This window comes from Vulpes lagopus, chromosome 2, assembly GCF_018345385.1.
Source record: "Vulpes lagopus strain Blue_001 chromosome 2, ASM1834538v1, whole genome shotgun sequence".
Classification (NCBI taxonomy): Eukaryota; Metazoa; Chordata; class Mammalia; order Carnivora; family Canidae; genus Vulpes; species Vulpes lagopus.
In genome coordinates this window covers 170861250-170884579 of record NC_054825.1, presented here as the reverse complement: position 1 = coordinate 170884579, position 23330 = coordinate 170861250, and the positions used below count along the sequence as shown (strand labels likewise).

The following is a 23330-nucleotide window of genomic DNA, read 5'->3' as shown; positions in this document are numbered from 1 at the left end:
ATAATGGCTATGTGAATAAGTAAGTGAGTGAGTGAATAATAAAGAAATGAATGAATGAGTGAATGAAAGTGTAAATAAATCAACACATGATTAAATCAACCAAGAATGACTATGGGAGGCCTGAGTCGCCCAGTGGTCCAGCGTCTGCCTTTGGCTCAGGGCCTGATCCCGGAGTCTGGGGATCAAGTCCCATATTGGGTTCCCTGCATGGAGCCTGTTTCTCCCTCTGCCTGTGTCTCTGCCTCTCTCTCTCTCTCTCTCTCTCTCTCTCTCTTCTCTCTCTCTGTCTTTCATGAATAAATAAATAAAATCTTAAAAAGAGTGACATTGTAAGAAGACAATTGAATGGATGGCAGATGGTTATGGAAGGAGGGAGAGATGAAATGAGAGATAAATGCACAGACAGAAATGGATGGAAATGTAGTTCCTAAAGAGATGGATGGACGACAGGATAGAGAATAAGGAAATGGATGGCTGAACAGAGGGATGAATGGGCATATGGAGGAGGGATGGATGGATGTGATGGAAGATAGATTTGCATGGACAAATGGAAGAATGAAGAGATGAATATGTGAATGAGAGCTGGATGTAAGGACAGCTGAATGGAAAGACGGATGAGTAAATACATGAATGGTTAGATAGTTGTTGTTATTGTTGTTTTTAAGATTTTATTTATTCATTCATGAGAGAGAGAGGCAGAGACACAGGCAGAGGGAGAAGTAGGCTCCCTGCAGGAAGCCCAATGTCCAGGATCCCTGGACTCCAGGATCATGCCCTGAGCCAAAGGCAGATGCTCAACTACTGAGCCACCTAGGCATCTCATGGTTAGATATTTGAATGGATGGATGGCCAGATGAATGGTTGAAGGGTTGGATGGCAAACGAATGGACAAATAGCTGGATAGGTGGAGAGCTAGATACACAGGTGAATGGATGGACAGTGGATATTTTAAAAAGATTTTATTTATTTATTCATGAGGAACACAGAGAAAAGCAGAGACATAGGCAGAAGGAGCAGCAGGCTCCTCACAGAGAGCCCGATGTGGGACTCGATCCCTGGATAGGGATCATGCCCTGAGCCAAGGCAGATGCTCAACTGCTGAGCCACCCAGGAGTCCCTTTTATTTATTTATTTTTTATGTTTTAGATTAAAAAAAAATTAATCTCTACACTTAAGGGTTGCACACTCCACCAACCAAGCCAGCCAGGTTCCCCTGGTTGGATGTTTAGATGGATGGATGAACATACACTTGGATGGATGTTTGGAGAGTTTAATGGGCTTTGAAATGGATGAATGGAAAGCTGGGTGCATGTATAGATGGGAAAATGGGCTGTAGAACAATTAAGTAAGTGTGGAGCCAGACCACCTTGATTTGAATCCTCATTTTGCCACTGGTGGGTGATTTGCCTTATTTTAATTTGCCTGTTTCCTCATCTTTTCCAGAGGGATGATAATAATAGTTCCTATCTCCTGGTGTTTTTGTGAGGACTGAATGAGCTGATACATATAAAACCCAAGATCTGTGTCTCAGATATTCCTAGATTTATTGTGATGGGAGGATGGATGCACAGATGATTGGATGGCTGAATGGACAGTGTATGACCAAATCAAGGAAGGAAGGAACAGTGAGGGAGGTGAATGGAGTCATGGACACTCATGAGACACCCACAGGCATTTTATTAGGGCCTTAGGAAGGAGTCCTGTGGAATCTTTCCCTCTGTGATCCCAAGGGTTATGGCCCTGGGAATAGGTTAGACTTGGATATAGGACAAGGTGACATCACCCTTAATCTCCAGCATGTCCACGTTCTGGAGGGCTGAAAGGCGATGGGAAAAGTCGAAGAGATGCTGGCCGTTGGCGTAAACCTTGAAACGATCCGTGCCACAGCGAATGGACAGCTGTAGGGAGAGGGCAGGCTTGAGGCCAGGGCCGGGACAGAGGCTCTGGAGAGAAAGGGGGTGGGAAGGAGACCCCAGACTCACATCAAAGAATTGCCCAGGACTAAATGGGTTGTAGGAGAGCTTCCTGTCCTCAGATCCCCATGAACCATTCAGACAGCTGTTCCGAACCACAAGACCCTCGGTCAGGCGAGGGTTAATGTGCAGAGCCAGGTCCCCGGAGGATTCCACCATGAAGTTGATGACAAAGCTGAAGGCAGAGTGAAGGAGGTGGGAGTCGGATGGGGGGTCAGCACTGGTTCTCCCAGGGAGGTGATGGGGGCCCAGACTCCTGGGTCTGAGGGAGGAAGGGGGCCGAGGACTCCCACCTTGGTCTAGATTGGATACCTTTTGCTTGTGAAGGGTACGAAGCCCTTGATTATGACTGTTCTTCGGACTGTAAGCCCTCCTTGCAATCTCTTCCTAAATGGCACAGGCTGGGGGAAGAGAACATGAGGTCCTATCATCCTCAGGTCACCAGAACCCAGGCAGGGACACATTTTCAGAGATGAGTGCCCACTCCTAAGAAATGTCCCCAATCTCCATCCCCTCCCTGCTCTGGCTACCAACTCCACCCTCTCGCTACCTCCCAACCCCACCCCCCATTGGTTCCCACTTCCCCACAAACTACCCACCACAGATCCCTAAGCCCCATAGGACACTTTACCGGGTTGAAGACTGGGGGTCCCTCCATGGTCTGTGAAGTGAGGAAGGAGAGAGATTACTCTGTAACATTCGACACATATTTACGGCACACCAACAACATGCAGGCATATCTCTGGGTGCTGGACTGGTACGACTGGGACCCAACCTCCTTGACTCCGTCCCACTTCTCGCCACCCCCCCACCAGGTGGCCCCACAACCTTCCCACTTACAGGCAGGCTACTTGGCTGCTGCTGGGTGTGTCCAGGACCCTACACAGACGGATGGAAGGCACGAATGATGAGGGAGTCTGGGGGTCCTTCGGCTGCCCCAAGACCTCCTCACACCACCAAACCCCTGCCACAAGGAGAAACCCCTCAGCCATCAGTAGGGACTTCCTGGGTAAGCCAGAATTCCCATGTATGTCTGTGGACACAAAGGCAATGTATGAAGGCAGGCAGGCAATGAGGGAGACCCCAAACTAGGGCCTGGAGGGTGTCACGGATGCCTGCCCAGGGTAGCCCCACCACCACCATCTAAGGGAACTCTGAGGTCAAAGAGCGGCACTAGGTGGCTTATTAATGGAGCTGAACTTGCCTTGTTTAGAGAACTCCAGTGCGCGGTGACACTCACTCCACCCCTTTGGGGCAAGCCTGGCAAATGTTATGCTTGTACTCTCCCTTATCCTGCTTCCTCCTGCCAGGGAGCCCCTCATCGCCCCTCTCCCCGCTGCCCCTCCACCTGGAAGCTTCTATAAAGCCTGTGCTCCTCAGAACATCTCCCCAGCCCACACCACAGGCAGCCCTGCTCAGCACCCTGGGTGCTCGCCGCTGGGGCTCTGGGGAGCCCTGTCTCTCCCCCGTCGGCCTCAGGCTCTCAGCCTGCATGGGGCGCTGATCCTGGGTCTCAGGCTCCGTCTCCCTGTCTGTCTCTGGGTCTCTCTTGTCCGCACCTCCACGCAGGCGCAGCAGGAAGGCCCAGCCCTACATCACTGAGAGCCGCCTTTCTGCCTTGACTTCTATTTTCAGCCTGCTGTTCTGAATAGGCTTATTCAAAAATAGACTTATTGTGGGATGCCTGGGTGGCTCAGCGGTTGAGCATCTGCCTTTGGCTCAGGTCATGACCCTGGAGCCCCGGGATCGATTCCCCCGTCGGGCTCCCTGCATGGAGCCTGCTTCTCCCTCTGCCTGTGTCTCTGCCCCTCTCTCTCTCTGTGTCTCTCATAAATAAATAAAATCTTAAAAAAAAAAAAAAAGCCTTATTGTCCTTTCTCTCGTTCGAATGCTGGATGAGGGGGATCCCTGGGTCGCTCAGCGGTTCAGCGCCTGCCTTTGGCCCAGGGCGTGATCCTGGAGTCCCGGGATCGAGTCCCGGTCGGGTTCCCGGCATGCAGCCTGCTTCTCCCTCTGCCTGTGTCTCTCTCTCTCTCTATGTCTATCATGAATAAATAAATAAATAAACCTTAAAACAAAAACAGAAACAAATGCTGGGTGAGGATGAGTGTCGATAGTACAGGTGAGCACCCGTAGGCCCGGAGCCTCCTGTCAGATGAAGACATTCCTGCTGTTCCTTCATCTGGGAGGCAGAGGGGCCCCACTGAGCGCACACACACACACACCCCCCGCTTGTGTGTGATCTGTGGCTCTGCCACCTGCCAGCTCTGTGACCTGCGGCAAGTTATTTAAACTCGGTTCCCACATCTATAAACCAGGGCGCCTAGGATCATCAGAGGGCTCCCCTGTCCATGGAGGTGGGGGCCTTACAGGTTGGGGGGTGTAGAGCCCTCAGCTGAAGGACAGGGTGGGAGTCCGGAGTTTGGGCGTCTCTAAGTGCTCCCGGGGCTGTTCTGGTGGCTGGCTGTCCACTGAGGGCCTGGGAGCGGGGTTCCTAGGTGGCAGGGTGCGTGTCTGCCCAGCGGTCACAGAGGCCGCCGGGTCATTTCCAGGGGCGGGCGGGCCGGCCCCCAGCCTCGCCAGCAGTGGGTATCGTGTGCCTTTCTACCTGTGGGTGTGCAGCGGGAGCTCATTGCGAATTGAAGTGGGTTTCTCCGCGATTAGGCAAGGCAACTTCTCGTGAACTCATCTGCTGTCCCTGTGGCTTTCGAGCCTTCTGATCTAGACCTCCTGACTCAGCTTCCCGCCTTCCTCCTCCTCCAGGAAGCCCTCCCTTTAGACTCCCCAAACCTGCCCTAACCGCTTGCACCCAACACCATCCAGTGGAATGTCTGCCTTCCGAGTGAACTGTTGGTTGCCTTGGGGTCTGTGGCCCAGCTAGCAAAGGGGCTGCCCCTGAGCAGGTGCCCCGGAAATAGACGAAGATGGGAATGAATGACGGAGAGGAGAGGGCACACAGGGAGGGAGACACCACACACCTGGCCCAGGGGCTGGGTGCCGCCAATGAAATTGATCGATTGAAGCTCCACGTCCCCTTCCACTTGCAGGTGGGTGACCAGCTGTAGGGGCAGCCGGTGCCCGAACTCATAGAAGGGATTTCCATTTACGACCACCTGGAGGGCAGAGGAAAGGGCAGAATCAGCACCCGTGACCTTGGGAAGGCAGAAACAGGAAGTAGGGAGCAGTGATCATTTTAACTTGGAGTCCAGTCTTGGAGGTGAGCTGGATGGCCACAGTCAGGAATCTTGGAGTCTGGGGCACCTGGTGGCTCAGTGGTTGAGCCTTTGGCTCAGGTCGTGATCCCAGGGTCCTGAGATCAAGTCCCAGATCAGGCTCCCCACAGGGAGCCTGCTTCTCCCTCTGCCCGTGTCTCTGCCTCTCTCTCTCTCTCTGTGTCTCTCATGAATAAATAAATAAAATCTTGAAGAAAAAAAAAAGTTCACAGATTGGAGGACAAAAGAGAATGGAGATATTAGTCAGGATAGCAGTAAGGAAAGAATCAAGTCTGAGTCCTGGTTTGGGCACCAAATAGGTTAGGGCTGAGTCTGGCTCTGACGTGTTGGTTGTCTGAACTCAGATAAGTCACTTCACCTCCCTGAGCCTCTGTTTCCCCGTCTGTAGAATGGAGGCTGGCTCTGGTCTGGGCTTGTTGGGAACATTAAACCCCCCCAGATAGGCATGTCAAAGGCGTTCTGGAAATCCTGTGTAGAGTCTTGCCTTGTTATCATATCTAAGTGTCTTTCATGTCATTACAGCTCTACTTAGAGTGCTAAGCAGTGGGCACGGGGCTGACAGCAGGCCTGGGTCCGAAGGCCTGGGTGCTTCTCGCACACTAAACACTGCGTGGTCATAGCAACCTGGTGATTCTCTCTTTAGCCCCATAAGCTGGGACAGGGGATTGTCCCTGTTGTTCAAGAAAGCAGAGTCTCCAGGTGGTAGAGTGACCAGCCCAAGGTCACACACTGGGAAGTGGCAAAGCCCAGACCTGAGTCCTTGCCAGTCCAACTGCAAACCATGACGTTAACCTCTGCTGCTAAGGCCAGGAATCCGGGTGCCTGTGTGAGGGCAAATAAAGTCCAGGTAGGTTCTCTAACCCCATGATCCCCCTCCAGGAGACTCCCTGCATCGTCCCGCAGAAGGGAATGTATACAAGGATGTCGCTGGAGTGTCATTGAGGGGAACCAGAGGCAGGGATGCAGGCAATCCAGAGCAGGGATGCAAGGAGGCCCACACTCTTGTGTACACAGGTCACACATTTTTAAAATGCTGGCATGGTAGTAATCAATCACGTGTGGGACTTATCCAGAGCCTGATTCCAAGTGTAGAAAACAACAAACATCAAGGTATTTATGGGATGACAGGACCGCTGACTAGATGTGGGGGCCCTGAAAAGAATGGCCAATGTCTTGGGTGTGGTAATGGCATCGTGACTGTGCTCCTGAAAATCAAAAATGTATGAATAACATGATAGATTTGGGATTTGCTCTTAAATTGGATGGGAGGGGAAATGTGAGAGAAGGATGACAGCAGAGGGACCTGGAGCTCATGACCACCGAAGTTTCCTTCTCTGTGTGTTCAGAGTTCGCCATAAGAAATAGGAAAATTAGGGGCACCTGGGTGGTTCGGGCGACGATTAAGTGTCTACCTTGGGCTCAGTCCTGGGACCAGCCTCACCTTGGGCTCCCTGCTGGGTTCTCTCTCTCTCTCTGCCCTCGCCCCCAAGCTGGTGCGCTCTCTCTCTCTCTCTTTTTAAGATTTCATTTAATTATTCATGAGAGACAAAGAAAGAAAGAGGCAGAGACACAGGCAGAGGGAGAAGCAGGCTCCATGCCGGAATCCCAATGAGGAACTGGATCCGGGTACTCCAGGACCATGCCCTGAGCCCTGAGCGGAAGGCAGACCGCTGAGCCACCAGGCGTCCCCTTCTCTCTCTCAAATAAATAAATAAAATCTTAAAAAAAAAAAAAAAGCAAAAATACACATTTTGCAAGAACACAGAGGAACAAGGTGAGACACATGCAATCTGGGCCGTTCATGGTGGAGGAATAGGAATGAGAAACGAGAGGGGAAATTTTTGTTTTTTGGGAGAAAAATGTTTTCACAGTCAGGAAAGGAGGAAAAGAAAAAGGGAGGTGGGAAGGGTGGCGGGGGAGAGGGAAGCAGGGCGGGGGCGGGACGAACGGAGGCCCCGCCCCCGAGCTCAGACCTCATAGGGCTCCGCGGGGAGGGGGCGGGGCGGAAGGAGAGGGCGGGGCGGGGCGGGGCGAACGGAGGCCCCGCCCCGAGCTCAGACCTTGTAGTGCTCCGCCAGGACCATGAACACCAGCTCGAAGTGGGTGCCCTTGCGGAAGGGCATGCTCCTCTTCTTCTCCTCGCTGCCCCACTTGCCGCCCAGATGCGAGTTGAACACCACCTTGTCCCAGCCATCAAAGCGGGGATTGAAGTGGAAGGCAATGTCGGAGCCCGGGTGCGCCCCCGCCACGAAGTTCACGCAGAACCTGGCCAAGAGACAGGAAGGGCCGTCCCCTGCAGGATCCCGCCTGCCCAAGCAGAGGACCCTCCTCCGGGAAGCCCTCTCGGACCTACCCTGTTCCAAGGTTCCACAACAGGTCCCTGAACTGGGCGGGAGGGGGGTAGGGCGCCACGACAAAAAGGGGACAACACATTAGGCACTGTTGACCCAAGAGCGGAGGGGTGGGTAGTGGTCCTGAAGTCCAGGGGCAGATTCCCACCGCAGCGCGTTCCCTCACTCCCTTTCCCTACCAGGCCGCCGTGCCCCCAGCCTCTCCCAAGTTTGCAACTGAGACTCCTGCATTTCTGCGTTCATCACGGGTCAGACACTGTCCTAGGAACCCTACATGTATGGGTTCAGGTCTCTCTGCTCCCTCCCTGCCCCACAGGCCACTCCCCACCTGCAGCCAGGGGGGTGCGCAGTGAACACGTGGGTCAGAGCACCACCCTCATGCCAGCATCCCTGAAGTTATTCCAACTGGGCAAACACACACCCCCGTCAGGGCCTTTGCACTAGCTGTACTTTCTATCTACTGGCTCCCTCTCTCCCCTCCTTTGGTTCTTTGCTGAAGTGTTCCCTCCCCAAAGAGGCGTTCCTCCTCTATTTAAAGGGACAATGCCACACCCCGCCCTGCCCCACATCCAGTCCCCATCTCCTTTCCCTATTTGTCTCCATAGTGCTTAGAACAACTGGACCCTGCATATGTAATTTTTATCTTTCCTCTCTCCTCTCTACTAGGATGTTCGCTCCACGTGGGCAAAGGTCTTTGTCCTGCTGACTGCTCTGCCCCCAGTGCCTAGGCACATAGTGGGCACTTAGTGAGCAAAGAAACAATGAATAAAAAAACAACAGTGCCTTGAGTTCAGTTCAATTGTCATCACCAATTTAAGGCCACAAAAAAAAATGCTAAGACTTATTTTAGTCCTTACTTTCCAGTACTACATGTTTCACACATTGAATCCTCAAAACAATCGCATCTTACAGATGGGAAAGTAAAGCACGGAGAGGGACAGGAGCTTTCCCAGCCGGCGGGAAGGCTGTCAGTGACAGAGCTGGCCGGGCTCTGAGCCTGCGGGCTGAATTCATGCTATCACACCCGTCAATTCCAATCCAACATCCCAACTCCTGGGCTGCTCCCTGACCTCTTCCAGGCCCCCATACTCCCTGCTCCTGGTCACCAAGCCCCGGACATCCCAGGCTAGAGCAGGTCTTTGGCCATCGGGTACAGTGGCCCAGAGCCCCCTTCCCGAGCAGGGTGAGGAAGAGAAGGGCTCCTGCATTAGAGTGGAAGCCCCTCTCTGCAGCCCCCTCCTAGCCTAGCCTGGTGTGGGGGAGCATCTTACCTCTTCATGTGCTCACTGGTCATTCCTTGGATGTACACAGACATCCCCACACTGAGACCTCCCGGGATGGGCTTGTTGTAGGGCAGAGTCTGTGGAAGGGAACTGGTGAGGCTTTACCCCTCATGGAGAAGTCCCCCACTCTCATTAGCAAGGGAGAGGACATCAGGGGTGAGGGATCACCAGGAAGGTGGAGAGAGCCAAGAGTCAGGGATAGACATAAATAGCCTGAATGTCAGGGTGGGAGTTAAGTCAAGCTTCAGAGTCAGAATTGGCTACATCAGATTTGAGGGTGGGGTGGGTGCCTCCGAGGATCAGGGTGAGAGTAACTGGTGTGTGGGGGTCAGGGTGGAGCTAAGCCAGGACCTGCAGTTAGATCCTGGGTCACTGTCTCACCGGATTGTAGGTGGGCTGGTAGCCGGGTGCAGGGACATAGGCCATCTTGAGAGGCTGGGCTGGTGGCTAGTCCAGCGAGAAGAGATGCAGGAGCAGGGAATGGTGGTAGATGGCAGGTAGTGGGTGGCTCTTATACCTGAGGAAAAGGGAGTGGCTGGCAGGGCAGGATCCACGGGTCCCTCTTCTGGGTACCCCAGGCTCACATCTTTTTCTAGGGTACCCTCTGTGTCCCTTCTCTTGCTAGCCTCACTGGTAACCAGCCAGGACCTGGATCGTCTGGGCTGGGCTGGGGGGACTCAGGTCAGAGACCCCTCCTTTAGGCCTTTCTACAAAGAGGAAGTGCTAGTGAACTTTGGTCCTGCCAGAGCCTTATCAGAGCCCATAAAAGCCTACCCAGACCTTTGTTAGCAGAGGGAGGGTGAGATCAGGAAGGTTGGGCCGGGCAAGACTGCAGGAGTGGCCCATGACAGATGGGCAATGTTAGGAAGTGAAAGGAGGGAGGAACCGGGTGCTCTGGACACCCCTAGGAACTACAAAAGCACCTACATTTATTGCACGCCCGACCCATGTACATTAGACTATCTATAGTGGCTTAAAAGATGATTTCTGGAGCCAGATCTTAGGGTTTCAGATCTTCCCTGGGCCACTTCCTGTTTTGTCTTGGGTCAGTGCCTCAACCTCAATTTCCTCATTTGCCCATCTGTAAAATGGGATTTTAATAGTTCAACCTCCTAGAAGCCTTGAAAGGAATCACTAAGCTAATAATTGCTCAGAACAGGACTTGAGTATAAAAGGCACTAAAGTGATCATTGGCTTCTTGCACTCATTTCAAACATAAACCCAGGAGGTTGGGATTATATTGGGACATGAAAACCGTAAGGTTTTTTTTTTTTTTTGAAACCTTAAGTTTAAAGAAATGAGGCAGGGATGTCTGGCTGACTCCGTTGGTAGAGCATGGGACCCCCTTATCGTCAGGGTGGTGAGTTCAAGCCCCACCTCATGTGTGGGGCCTACTTAAAATAAAAAATAAAAGAAAAATGAGGCAGTTGGCCAAGACTGGGTAGCAATGGAACTCTAGCCAGATGCCAGCGTCAGATCCAGCAGGCTGTGCAGTGAGTGGGTGCCAGGCAGGGCGCACACCGCCCTCCAGTCTGGAGCAGCAGGGAGGCCATCTGGAGCCTTCCAGCCCAGAGGCAGCCATGTGACTTTTGCTTGCTCGTGCCCGCCAGGCGTTCTGCCGGGCCTGGCCCGCCCACTGCCAGCTCTGAATGGGCATCGCCTTCTGGTTCCATTGGTCAAATCTCCATATGGAGCTTGGAGCCCGCAGGGCCATCCTGGCTCCTTTCGGCTTCCCCTCTCTTTCCAATACAGACACCAGGTTCATTAAGTTGCTTTATTGTTCGGGTGATGATAAGTCAGTCCCTGGGCATAAGGATCAGTGTCATAATGTCAGAAACAGGGAGACCAAGGGAGAAGGCACCGGCGACCATCTTCACTAATCCTCCTTCTCTGCCCATGAGGAAATGGGAAGGAGGTAAGATAAGTCCAGGCCCCAGGCCAGGCCCTGGGCCGCAGCGGTTCTCAGAGCTTGGAGAAGGTGACGCTCTTCAGTTCCTTCTTCTCCATGGCAGCCTGGACCGACTTAATGATGTCCTGGGTTTGCAGCATGCTCATGTTCCAGGTCGCCTGGATGAAGAGGGTAGGGGAAGGCTGGAGTCGAATCAATGAAAAGCAGGGAGGAGGCAGCAGCGCACCAAGCAGAGGACAAGGCCTGCAGAGGGCTGCTGGGACCTGACTGGTTGCTATGGGATCAGAGGAGGGCTGTGATTGGTTGGACGCAGAGCCTTACCATGTAGTTGAGGCCCTCAGTCACCGGATGGTTGCGCGAGTAGTTGAGGTTGATCTTGGTGCTCTGCACTGCCACGGGGCTCTTGGTGGAAATCTCAGCCGCCAGGGTGAAGGCCGCATCAAGCATGCCCTCCTTGTCTGGGAACAACCGGCTGCGGATGAGGGGAACCCGTAAGTGGGGCGGAGGGGGAGACGCGGCTGGCCGCAAAGGACTGTTTCTCTTAAGATTTTTTCAAAGATTTTTATTTGAGAGAGAGAGGGAGCATGAGCAGGGGGGAGCGGCAGAGAGAGGGAGAAGCAGACTCCCCGCTGAGCAGGGAGCCCCAACGGGACTCGATCCCACGATCCTAGTAGGACCATGACCCCAGCGGAAGGCAGTCGGTCAGGGACTGAGCCACCCAGGCGCCCGAAGGGCTGTCTCCCATGGATGCATAAGTGGCCAATCACAGTAGAAGGCAGAAAACCCGCCGTGAAATGAAACAATCAGAGCAGCCGCTGGAGCGCAGACTAAAGAACTGACCACGCCGAGAGAGGAAGCCCCGGGAATCTGCGAGGATGCACACCCGCCCGAAGCGCCCGGCCCCGGTTGCCCCTGAGCTGTCAACCAGCGCAGGCCGCGGCTCCTACCTGACCAGCCCACTGCCCAGGGCCTCATCAGCCATCATTGTGCGGCAAGTGAAGGCCAGCTCGTTGACCAGACTGCAAGAGGACAGGGTGTATCAGGGGGACAGCAGTCATCCCGGGCCCAGGACACGCCCTGCGGTCCCCTCCCTGGCTCCTCCACCCACCTCTGGTTTCCGATGATTTTGGGTAGTCGCTGCAGCGTTCCCACATCTGCCGCCAGACCTATGTCCACTTCCTGGGGGGAGGAGGGGGGGCATCATGTCAGTCCTTGGTCTGTGGCTTTACTGCCCCCCACCATGCAACCTCAGTGGCAGCGAAATTCTGCATATATGGCAGAGGTCCCACTCCACAGCCACCTCAGAGACTGCCCCCACAACACCCCACTTCATTGCCATCTACCTGCTTTTGCCCATGTAGGTTCCTTCAGCCTAGAACCCAGCCCACCTCCCAGTTCCTCTGCCCTCCCAGCTCCTCTGGGTCAGCCACATCTATCTCCAGATGGAAGCCCTCAAACCCTGTCCATCTGACCCCCTTCCTGCCTCTATGGGCTCCATCCTGGCTCGGGTCTTCGCCAGCACTGATCCCAGCAGCAACCCCAGCCTCACCCCCACCCCTATACCTTTACTTACTCCAAACCCCATGTGGAAGCATAGCCTACCCTTGACTTCCTTCATGGCCAAAGTGTGACTTTTTTTTTTTTTTTTTTTTAGATTTACTTATTTATTTGATAGAGAGAGCAGGGGGAAAGGCAAAGGGAGGAGAGACTCCCAAGCACACTCCCCACTGAACATGGAGCCCAATGCATGGGGCTCGATCTCACCACCCTGAGATCATGACCTGAGCTGACATCAAGAGTCAGATGCTTAACCCACTGAGCCACCCAGGCGCCCCCAAAGTGTTACTTCTTAAGGTTCAATTCTGTTTAACTCTTCCACGAAGCCCTCACTTCTCACCCTCACTCTCACTCCCACCCTCTTAACCTGCTCTGTGGCTGCTCAGCTCCCGCCCTGCCAACCATCGCCCACCTCTGAGCAGGATCCCAGGAACCGGAAGCTCAGGAAGGCTCACCTTCACCTGGAAGAAAGCATCCTGGGCACAGTAGCGGATGTCACAGGCAGTGATGAGGTCCACACCTGCGAGGTGGAGACCAGTGGGGTTAAATACCCACAAGCACCGACCCCTCCTCCCAGGTAGTGGCGTTGTGCCTCTGGGCATCGTTTAACTAGTGATTGATCTGAGGCTGGAGGTCACTGGCTGAGGCGGAGAGGCAGCAGGCAACAAGCACCCCGCCAGAGCGAGGGCCCGGATGGGTGGTGGGTGGCTGACTCACCCGCACCGATGCAGGCCCCATGGATGGCAGCGATCACTGGCTTCGGACACTGCAAGGGAAAAGAAAGGGTGGTGTCAGGGCTGGTCCACAGGAGATGGACAGGGTTGGGGAGGGGTACCCCGCCAGCCCCCCAGAGAACCTTCTCAATGACACTGAAGGTCTCTTGGTATCTGGTGATGAGGTTACGGAGGTTCCAGCTGATGCGGGCCACATCATCTCCTTGGGGCTGAAGGATTTCTGAAGCCATGTCCATAAGGTCGATACCTGGTGGGGAGGCGTGAGGAGGACCCTGGAACCTCCCAGGCACCACCCTTCCCACTTGCCCCACCCCAGCATTACCCCCACTAGAGGTCAGAACTTAGCTTTAGCAGATTCGAACCCTCAAACCACCATGGGAGAAAGCCGCTTGACACAGGACCTAGCAAGGGACTGCATCTTGGGTGTGAAATAAATAAAAGCTAGCATTTATAGGGTCATGATTCACTTTATTCTCACAACAACCCTATGAAGTGGGTCCTATTACTATCTCCATTTTACTGGGGGGAGGGTAAACTAAGGTACATGGAGTTTAAGCCACTTGCCCAAGGTCACACTGGCTTGTGAGTAGTGGCACGGGGTAAGCCCAGAACCATGCACTGGTTCCAGAGGTCACGCTTTTCACCATGGTGTCAGGTGGCTTAGGAGACAAGGGTTTTTGGCATGAGTCAACGGTGATGACTTTCCTCAGGAAGATTCAAAAGATGGAGCAATTTTTGTGGCTCCAACTGCAAGACGATCCCAAATCTGACCTTTCCTCCACTAATCATTCTCCAGGACCCCTACTCTACCAAAAATTGTTTCCCCTGGTCTCCCCACTCCCACCCCTGCCCTGACTTTTCCCCACAGCAGCCAAGCGAACTTGTGAGCACATCAGGGTCTTCTCTTCTTCCCACCCATCGCACTTACTTGGAAGAAAATACAAGGTATGTGCCAAAACTTTGCCAGCCCTCATGGACATCGTTTCCAGCCTGTTCCTTTGGGCACAGAGGCCTCCAACAGCTGTTTCAACAACATCACATAGTCCCTTCCCGGGACTTTTGTTTTCCTACCTACAGGTCTCTGCCTAGAATAGTTCCTCCCTCTGTGGTGGTCAGAAGACGGACTCCAGAGGCGTCTGGGTGGCTCAGTAGTTGAGGTCTGCCTTTGGCTCAGGTCCTGATCCGGGGACCTGGGATTGAGTCCTGCATCGGGCTCCCCGCAGGGAGCCTGCTTCTCCTTCTACCTGTGTCTGCCCCTCTCTGTGTCTCTTGTGAATAAATAAAATCTTTTTTTAAAAAAGAAGACTGACTGCATCGTTCTGTTCAGGCCACAGCTCCTCAGAGAGGCCTACTCCGCTACCCTGGCTAAGTAGCATTCCTATCACCCTTTATATCCCTGTTATCACATAATTGTGGGCTTCTCGCACTTAGGGCCTGTCTCCCTCTCTAGGATGCGAGCTCCAGGAGGGGAGTTTTGTCTTTCTGCCCACTACTGCATTTGCATGCCTAAACAGACTCTAGTATACAGCAAGTGCTCAATAAGTGAACTACAGACAGCAATGCCCACCCTCATTGAGCAGGGGTGCACGAGAGGGAGTGGGGGTAGCGTGGGAGGAGAGGAGGAGCAGAGGGAGAGGGGGAGAGAGAATCTTAACCAGGCTCTATACTCAGGGCAATGCCTGACGAGGGCTCGATCTTACAACTCTTGGGATCATGACCTGAGCCAAAATCACGATGAGTCTGATGCTTAACTGACTGAACCACCCAGGTACTCCTGACAATGTGACTGTTGAGTAGAGATCTGAAGAAAGAGAGGGAGGGAGCTCTAGGGATATCTGGGATTAGAGCTCCAAATGTCAGGAAGAGCCAGTGCAAAGGCCCTGTGGTAGGAATGCTCCTGATCTGTGTGAACAGCATGGAGGAAGTGGGCAACCAGGTACGTGGGGCCTCACTGGCCAGGGGGTGGACTTTGACTTTTACTCTGAGTAAGACCTTGCTATGAGATGGTTCTAAGCAGAATCATCCCTTGCTTTCTTCCTCCTGGGGTTAATCATTCTCATCCTTTTGCCTCTGAACAAAGTTATTTGATAAAACTGAAAAACCGCTCCCATATCTGGCCACACTTGGGGTGGGTGGGTGTGTGTTTGCGGCCTCCAGGGCTTGTTTAAATAAGAGGGACCTGGAGCACCTAGGTGACTCAGTCCTTAAGCATCTGCCTTCAGCTCAGGTCGTGATCCCAGAGTCCTGGGATTGAGCCCATACCAGCTCCCTGCTCAGTAGAAGTCTGCTTGAGATTCTCTCTCCCTCCCCCTCTGCCCCTTGGCCCCATTTAGATGCTCGCACTTCCTCTCTCAAGTATATAAATAAAATCTCTAAAAATAAAGAAATAAGAGAGACTTGAAGATTTTTGGCTCAGGGTATAGCTGAATTTGTGCAAGGTAAATACAGGTAAGACAGGACTCCCGTGTGACCTCGGCCAGGCCACTTCATCCTCAGGGCCTCAGGCTTCTTCTCCACAAAATGAGGGTAAAACCCTCCCCAGAGGTGACAGAGAGGCCAGGCCTGGAGGAGACAGAGCCCCAGAGGTGCTTCGCCCTGGGCCTGCCCTGTCACAGGGCATCCCAGTTACTTCATGTGCCCCATTTCAGCGGAGGCCAGAAGTGCCCACCGGCATCTGCTGGCTTCCACAGCAGGTCTGTGAAGCCTGTGTGACTCAACAGAACCCACGCTGGCTCCCAGAACAAGCCCAGCCTGGAACCTTGCAACACCTCCTATCCCTGGCTTTTCTGGTTTACCCACACCGCCCAGACCTGCACACCTGGGTTTCTGCAAACGCTTGAAATAAAGGACCAGACCATGGTACGAGGTGTCCTCCTCCCACCTAAGAACTGCTCATTGCAGACAAGCCCCCCATCGGGCTCCCCTGGGAACCTCGAAGTGCTCCAGATCTCATTCATAAACCTTACTCTGTTATTCATTATTCTAAGTAATAATGGCTCCAACAATAAAAGGTCTACACGTTTTAGGGGTGCCTCGGTGGCGCAGTCGGTTTAAGGATCTGACTCTTGATTTCGGCTCAGGGCATGATCTCAGGGTCGGGAGATTAAGCCCCACGTTGGGCTCTGTGCTCAGTCTGCTTAATGTTCTCTCTCTCCCTCTGCCCACCCCCTCCTGCTCTCACACTTTCTCTCTCTCTCTCTAAAAAAAAAAAAATCCTAGCTCTGCCATTTTCCACTGTAAGAACCGGGCAAGTTTCTTCCTCTCTCTGGGCCTCAGTTGCTTCACACATAAAATGGGGGACGATAATTGCACTTATCTGGAAGGGTTCTGGGGAGAATTAATTAATATGTGGACAGGTCCAGACACTCTGCAGATGTTAAATACGTGTGGGCTACTTCCCTCCTTTTATTTATTTATTTAATTAGTGGTTCTATTCTATCACTGGAACTACTAATTATATTGGGTTTCTTCTTTCTGGCCTTGCAAGTCTTGCTGTTGAAAATGAGAGCAGACGGCTTCAGCCATTTAGGAACTGAGATGATAGCCCCAGGCCTGACACAGCCACTGACGAAGCCTAGTCTTTCATTTCTCTGGCACGAGCTCCGTGAAGAGGAGGGCTGAGAACCAGGGGCTACCTTCCTGTTTCTAGGTCCAGGGCCCCCAGGAAGGGGCTTGCGCTGTGGTGTCTGTTATCCAAACAGATCAACGAGAGGAGAACGAAGAGAGGGGACATGTAAAAATGTTAAGAGGGGAGACAACGAGAAATAGCCTGTTTACTGTCTGTCTTCCCCACTGAGCTGGCCACTCCATGATGCCAGGGCCTGGGGCTGCCTCGGTCACCACTGTGTCCCCAGCAGCGGGCTGGGCCCTGTGAAGAGAGCAATGTACCCACCTACTGCTTCACTTCTGGAATGGAAGCTGCCCACATAGGACAACTAGCATGTTTTGGGTTGACAAGATATAAACCACCACCTGATGGCACAGGGTAGATTCTGGAGGAAGTTGTCACTTAAAAGAAGGGACTAGCACCGTGAGAATTAGCTGGAGTTCTTTAAAAAAAAATTTTTTTAAAAGATTTATTTATTTGTTTGAGAAAGGGAGAGAGAAAGAACATGAGTGAGAGGGGCAGAGGCAGAGGGAGAGAGAATCTCAAGCTGACTCCACAGTGGGTTTGGAGTCTGAGCAGGGCTCAAGTTTGCAGTCCTGATATTAGGACCTGAGCTGAAACCAAGAGTCATACCCTTGATCGACTGTGTCACCTAGGCACCCCGAGAGTTAGCTATTTTTAAAGTTTCTAGACTAAGGGGAGGCTGGAAGTTGTGCCTGAAGAACCAGAAAACAGAGTCCAGGGTAACCCTAGCTGCTGGAAAGTGAGGCGGGATATTCCAGAAAAGAGAGAGCCAGAGAAAGGAGCCCCAAATTCTATGGACCATCTCTGCCCAAATCTCTTACTGACCCATGAACCATGCATGCAGCCCAGCAAGAGATTTAAAAACTGATTCCAGGGATCCCTGGGTGGCGCAGCGGTTTGGCGCCTGCCTTTGGCCCAGGGCGCGATCCTGGAGACCCAGGATCAAATCCCACGTCGGGCTCCCGGTGCATGGAGCCTGCTTCTCCCTCTGCCTGAGTCTCTGTCTCTGTTTCTGTCTCTCTCTGTGTAACTATCATAAATAAATAAAAATTAAAAAAAAAAAAAAACTGATTCCAACTAAGCTGCTAGAACAGGAAATTCAAGTCTCCAGAGGTAGAGAATAGGACCCAGAGTTTCCACATCGTCTTTCCATATCCCAATATCCAGGATACAACCCAGAATTTATTCCAAATGCAAACAAACAGGAGAATGAGACTCAGTCTTTCAAGAGAAAAGATAATGAACATAGACTGACCCCAACGTGACCCAGATGTTGGAACCAGGAGACAAGAGTTTTAAAGCAGTGGTTAAAACTAGGAGCAACAGTGCAAAGAACATGCTTGTGATCAATAACAAGCTACAGTAGAGAAACAGCAAATATAAAAAAAAGAACCAAGTGGAAATTTGTGAACCCAAAACCACAGTATCTAAAATTTTTAAAATCACTGGATGGGCTTCACAGTAGAATAGGATGACAAAGGATTCAGGGAATTTGGTCAATGGAAATTATCCAGCCTGAAGAACAGACACGTGGGACAATTAAAAGTCCTAACAGACAAAACCACAATGAGATACCACCTCACACCAGTGAGAATGGGGAAAATTAACAAGGCAGGAAACCACAAATGTTGGAGAGGATGCGGAGAAAAGGGAACCCTCTTACACTGTTGGTGGGAATGTGAACTGGTGCAGCCACTCTGGAAAACTGTGTGGAGGTTCCTCAAAGAGTTAAAAATAGACCTGCCCTACGACCCAGCAATTGCACTGTTGGGGATTTACCCCAAAGATTCAGATGCAATGAAACGTCGGGACACCTGCACCCCGATGTTTCTATCAGCAATGGCCACAATAGCCAAACTGTGGAAGGAGCCTCGGTGTCCATCGAAGATGAATGGATAAAGCAGCTGTGGTTTATGTATACAATGGAATATTACTCAGCAATTAGAAACGACAAATACCCACCATTTGCTTCAACGTGGATGGAACTGGAGGGTATTATGCTGAGTGAAATAAGTCAATCGGAGAAGGACAAACAGTGTATGTTCTCATTCATTTGGGGAATATGAATAATAGTGAAAGGGAATATAAAGGAAGGGAAAAGAAATGTTGGGAAATATCAGGAAGGGAGACAGAACATAAAGACTCCTAACCCTGGGAAACGAACTAGGGGTGGTGGAAGGGGAGGAGGGCGGGTGTTGGAGGGGAATGGGTGACGGGCACTGAGGTGGACACTTGACGGGATGAGCACTGGGTGTTTTTCTGTATGTTGGTAAATTGAACACCAATAAAAGTTAATTAAAAAAAAAAAAAAAAAGTCCTAACAGACATGTAACTGGAAATCAGTGCGTGTGTGTTGAAAGCATGTTATTATAATACACTTTAGTGATATTAAAAAACAAAAACAGACTGATAAGTTAAGGGCCTTGGTCAAGGCCACGGATCAGACTTCAAAGCTCATCATTCAGTCATGTTCTATTGGACTCATTTTGGTATTTGAATGTTTTATTTTTATTTTAAAGATTTTATTCATTCATTCATTCATTCATTCATTCATGAAAGACACAGAGAGAGAGGCAGAGACATAGGCAGAGGGAGAAGCAGGTTCCCTGCAGGGAGCCCGATGTGGGACTCGATCCCAGGACCCCGGGTCATGACCTGAGCTGAAGGCAGATGCTCAACCACTGAGCCACCCAGGCCCCCCGTGGTATTTGAATGTTTTAAATTAAAGAAAGAAAAAGATAAAAGTGGAAGTTAGAAGCTGGAACCCTAGTTAGGAAGCACTGCTCTAATGCCAGGAGCAGGGGAGACTGGCAGGGGTGAGGGTGGAGAGCAGCTGGTACCTGCAGTGAATACTTTTCCTGCACCAGAGATCACCACAGCCCGACAGTCAGGGTCTTGTGCTATCTTGTTGAAGCACTCCACCATCTCTCTGGGCGGGGCAAGGAGAGAAGGGCTGCGGCTTGGAAGGGTATCCCGTGCCCTCATGAACCCTGTCCCCCACACCCCACTCCTGCCCACTCCCTCAGGCCTCCATGATCCGCAGGCCCTACCTCCAGAAGGCCTTGTTCATGGCATTCCTCTTCTCAGGCCGGTTCAGCTGCACGTGCAGGATGTGCTTCTGAGCAGCTGTCACCCGAAGGGACTCATAGTTGTGGCCTGGTGCTTCTCTGGGGGCTGCTGTGGAGGCCTCATCTTGCCCAGCGGAGCTCAAGGGGCGAAGGCAAAGGCTGAGGCCCTGCGGGGTGGGCGCCACCAGTCCTGGGGAGATAAAGGAAAAGAAGAGGCTTTGAGGTGAGGACCCCAGGTTGGGGACACAGTGCCTTCAAGAGCAGAAGGGCCCCATTTCATTTCAGTGATGTTAGACTGGGGAACGCGGGTCCCTAAGAAACCTCAGTTTAGGAGGATACAAACTTTCAGATTAGGAGGGCACTTATCAGTGGCCTCAGTGAGAGGACTTCTTCAGACCCTTGATCGTGGGGCTGACCCCACATGGGGAACGCGAAGCGACCCAATTGTAAGGCACAGGCTTACAGAATTAGGGCGCTCTTTGGTTGGGAGCATATGCACCCCCTGTGTTTAAGGTGCTCAGCCCGGCACCCGCGACAGGCCTCCCCATCCTATGGCGCTTATGACGGCACGACGGAGCAACGGACTCCAGAGGTCGAGGTGACTCACGCCGCATTAGCAGATCTCGGAGACTGCGAGAAGCCACCATCGCTGCCGCCATCGCAACCCAGGAGCTAGCGGAACTAGCCCGACAGACAGGAAGAAACCAAGGGGGCGGGTACGACGCCACCATGTTTGGCGAGGGCACCGATGCCGCAGCCTGATGGCGCTGGCGCCCATACCTCCGCCATCTTTATTAAGGGCAACCGGAAACAGGCGTTTAGTAATGCGCCCTTTGCCCCAGGGGGAACCTGGCGTATTGTTGCTGCTGCACGTTTCAGCCCAGCGCTGTTGCATAAGGGTGGGAGACACCGGGGACGGTTGAAATGTTCAAGGACATAATGGCAGAGTAACTGCAGCCTTGCAATTTTGTCATCATGCACTGGGAACTTGTTAACTGAAAAAAAAAAGTTATCTAGTACTGAGCTTACCCTTGTAAGAGAATGAAAATATAGAGGAGCCAACATTGCGCGCTTTGCAATCTGTTTGAACTCGCACACCACCAAGAGGTCGCACTATTTTTGATTGTGCCCTGAGGAAATTGGAGCTTGGGGGAGGGAAAGTACTAGTTGAAGGTATCTGGGCTTCAGGAGTGCCAAAGAGGGCATCTATGCGGCTCTGAAGTTCATGTGCTTAAAATAATTTCTTTAAAAAATAAAACTACTTCGGAAAAAGCCAGTTACCCAAGAACCTCAAAAGTGCCATAAAACTGCTTAAGCATGCTCTTTAGGGAATTGTGCACCAAGACAGAAGCCTCCAGGCAAATGGAATTATAGGAAATACCTTGCCTTCTTAAATGTGTCATAGACGGGTAAGCTCTTTTGGAAAACTTCCATCAACAGAGAACTGTTTATGGTTATTGGAAAACTTCCATCAACAGGGAACTGTTTATGGTTATCTATGTAATGGGAAGCTCTGAAGCCACTGTGCAGACGCCAGGCCAGCATAGGAAACAATTTTAAATTTTAGAATTTATTTCTTAAGATTTTCTTTGAGAGCAGGGATCCCTGGGTGGCGCAGCGGTTTGGCGCCTGCCTTTGGCCCAGGGCGCGATCCTGGAGACCCGGGATCGAATCCCACGTCGGCCTCCCGGTGCATGGAGCCTGCTTCTCCCTCTGCCTGTGTCTCTGCCTCTCTCTCTCTCTCTGTATGACTATCATAAATAAATAATAATTAAAAAAAAAAAAAGATTTTCTTTGAGAGCAAGTGTGTGATAGCACAAGCAGGAGAGAGGGAGAAGCAGACTCCCCACTGAGCAGGGAGCCAGATGCTGGATCTCAAGGCCCCGGGATCCTGACCTGAGCTGAAGATGTTTAACAGACTGAGCCACCTGCTGGGTGGCCCCTCTTTAGGATGTTTTAAAGTAAACTCTATACCCAGCATGGGGTTCAAACTCACAACCTGGAGATCAAGAGTCCTATGCTTGACCAATTGAGCCAGCCAGGCACCCGAATAGAATTAGCATGATTGGTTGGTGTAAAAAAGATGGTTATATATGGCTGTTTGTGCATGGAGTACAATACATACACAGAGGATCTTCAAAACTGACAAGGGATAAAACTGGGTGCTGGGGGATCCCTGGGTGGCTCAGCAGCTTAGCGCCTGCCTTTGGCCCAGGGCATGATCCTGGAGTCCCGGGATCGAGTCCCACATCGGGCTCCCTGCATGGAGCCTGCTTCTCCCTCTGCCTGTATCTCTGCCTCTCTCTCTCATTGAATAAATAAAATCTTAAAAAACAAAACAAGACTGGGTGCTGGGAGACAAAACGGGAAAACATTCTTACCCCCATGATTTACTTGAAAACAAATCCTAGAGGACTTAGAAGTTTATGGCTGCAACTGTAGTTTCTCCTTTGCAAAGGTTGTTTGAAACCCTGGTGAAGCAGTTTGTTCGTTCCATAAATGCCATGTGACTTCAGATGTTAATAATCAGTTTAAATAACTTCACAGCAAATTACCAAAGTGGGTTTTCTTTTCTAAGATTGTTTTTAAGAAATCGAACTCACAAGCCTGACATCAAGAGTAGCATGCTCCACTGACTGAGCCCACCAGGCGCCCCAGTGAGCTTCCAGGTGCATATGCATCAAAAAGGCACAACGAACTGACCTTTGCACTTGTTCTCTGCAGACTTTCTTCCTTCCAGCATGAATCAAGGTCTTTAAAGTAGGTTCCTTCCACCTACAGCCCTCCCTCCCCCACGCCCCACTCCAACCATATACACATGTTCCCATTTACCACAATCTCAAGAGTTCTGTCACATTGCAATTGTTAGCTTTCTAAAGTAGACTCTGCATCCAGTGTGGAACCCAACGCCAGGCTTGAACTCATGACCCTTGAAACCAAGATCTGAGATCGGGTTTGATGCTCAACCATCAGACTGAGCCTGAGCCACCCAGGAAGTATCTTTTACGTCAGCAATTCCAGTGTTAGGAACTTACCTCCAGATGAGTATGGGGAAGTTGGCTTGAGGTATTTGCATGCATATAGCAATGGTTTACAATAGCAAGAAACTAGATTTTCCCTTTAGGACCAGGGAAATTAGGACACATCCCCGACACACTGCAGGGGTAAAGATAAGGAGAAAGCTCTGTATGTGATACAAAACACTGTATAGTATAAAGGGTTTTGTTAAAAGTAAAACTTTGTGGTGGGAAGCACACCAAAAATTGTTAAAGGGGCTGGGAAGCAGAATTTCACTTTTTATTATAAGGTTGGAAAATAAAACCTCATAAAAGTATTTACTTGACAGGATTAAGGCTTTTTTCTTTAATCTCTTGGAAGTTTTTAGTATTTTCAGCACCATTTATCTTTTAAGTGACTCTCCAACTAGATTCAGCTTGCTTGGGCAGGGCCCATGAACACCACCAGACCTCCCAAGATTTTCAACAGACTGCTTAATTGCCAGCAGCAGGGCTGCGATGACGGCCTGGCCCACCGGCTGGGCCTGTATCTCCCAAGGGCCTGCAGCTGTGCTGTGTCCTGGCCTGCCCGCTC

The 23330-nt window shown here is 51.6% G+C and overlaps 2 protein-coding genes across 3 annotated transcripts; both read right to left on the bottom strand.

The window, feature by feature from the left end:
• Window positions 1–1657: 1657 nt before the first annotated feature.
• Window positions 1658–9509, bottom strand: LGALS4 (galectin 4). 2 transcript variants are annotated; one of them, XM_041735095.1, is made up of 9 exons: window positions 9358–9509; window positions 8829–8917; window positions 7267–7471; window positions 4952–5086; window positions 2814–2852; window positions 2605–2634; window positions 2286–2374; window positions 1983–2148; window positions 1658–1898 (listed from the first exon to the last, which is right to left on the bottom strand). In XM_041735095.1, exons 2-9 carry the CDS (start codon window positions 8870–8872, stop codon window positions 1752–1754), a joined length of 855 nt encoding a protein of 284 aa, XP_041591029.1. In that variant the 5' UTR covers window positions 8873–8917; window positions 9358–9509; the 3' UTR covers window positions 1658–1751. The 2 variants fall into 2 exon arrangements, with proteins under 2 accessions (XP_041591029.1, XP_041591020.1); XM_041735086.1 differs by having other exon boundaries at window positions 9222–9363.
• Window positions 9510–10600: 1091 nt separating this feature from the next.
• ECH1 (enoyl-CoA hydratase 1) lies at window positions 10601–20460 on the bottom strand. Its single transcript, XM_041746649.1, has 10 exons — window positions 20347–20460; window positions 19722–19929; window positions 19512–19600; window positions 13163–13287; window positions 13024–13072; window positions 12762–12826; window positions 11858–11928; window positions 11697–11768; window positions 11071–11221; window positions 10601–10907 (listed from the first exon to the last, which is right to left on the bottom strand). Exons 1-10 carry the CDS (start codon window positions 20396–20398, stop codon window positions 10803–10805), a joined length of 987 nt encoding a protein of 328 aa, XP_041602583.1. The 5' UTR covers window positions 20399–20460; the 3' UTR covers window positions 10601–10802.
• Between the last annotated feature and the right edge of the window lie 2870 nt (window positions 20461–23330).

Coding starts and splice junctions, on each gene's coding strand:
- LGALS4 (XM_041735086.1), bottom strand. CDS start 9,266: ATGGCCTATGTCCCTGCACCCGGCTACCAGCCCACCTACAATCCG. Junction 8,918..9,221: donor ACCAGCCCACCTACAATCCG/GTGAGACAGTGA, acceptor TCCCTTCCACAG/ACTCTGCCCTACAACAAGCC. Junction 5,087..7,266: donor TCCTGGCGGAGCACTACAAG/GTCTGAGCTCGG, acceptor TCTGCCCTCCAG/GTGGTCGTAAATGGAAATCC.
- ECH1 (XM_041746649.1), bottom strand. CDS start 20,398: ATGGCGGCAGCGATGGTGGCTTCTCGCAGTCTCCGAGATCTGCTAATG. Junction 13,073..13,162: donor CCTTCAGTGTCATTGAGAAG/GTTCTCTGGGGG, acceptor TTTCCCTTGCAG/TGTCCGAAGCCAGTGATCGC. Junction 10,908..11,070: donor CTGAGGGCCTCAACTACATG/GTAAGGCTCTGC, acceptor CTCTTCATCCAG/GCGACCTGGAACATGAGCAT.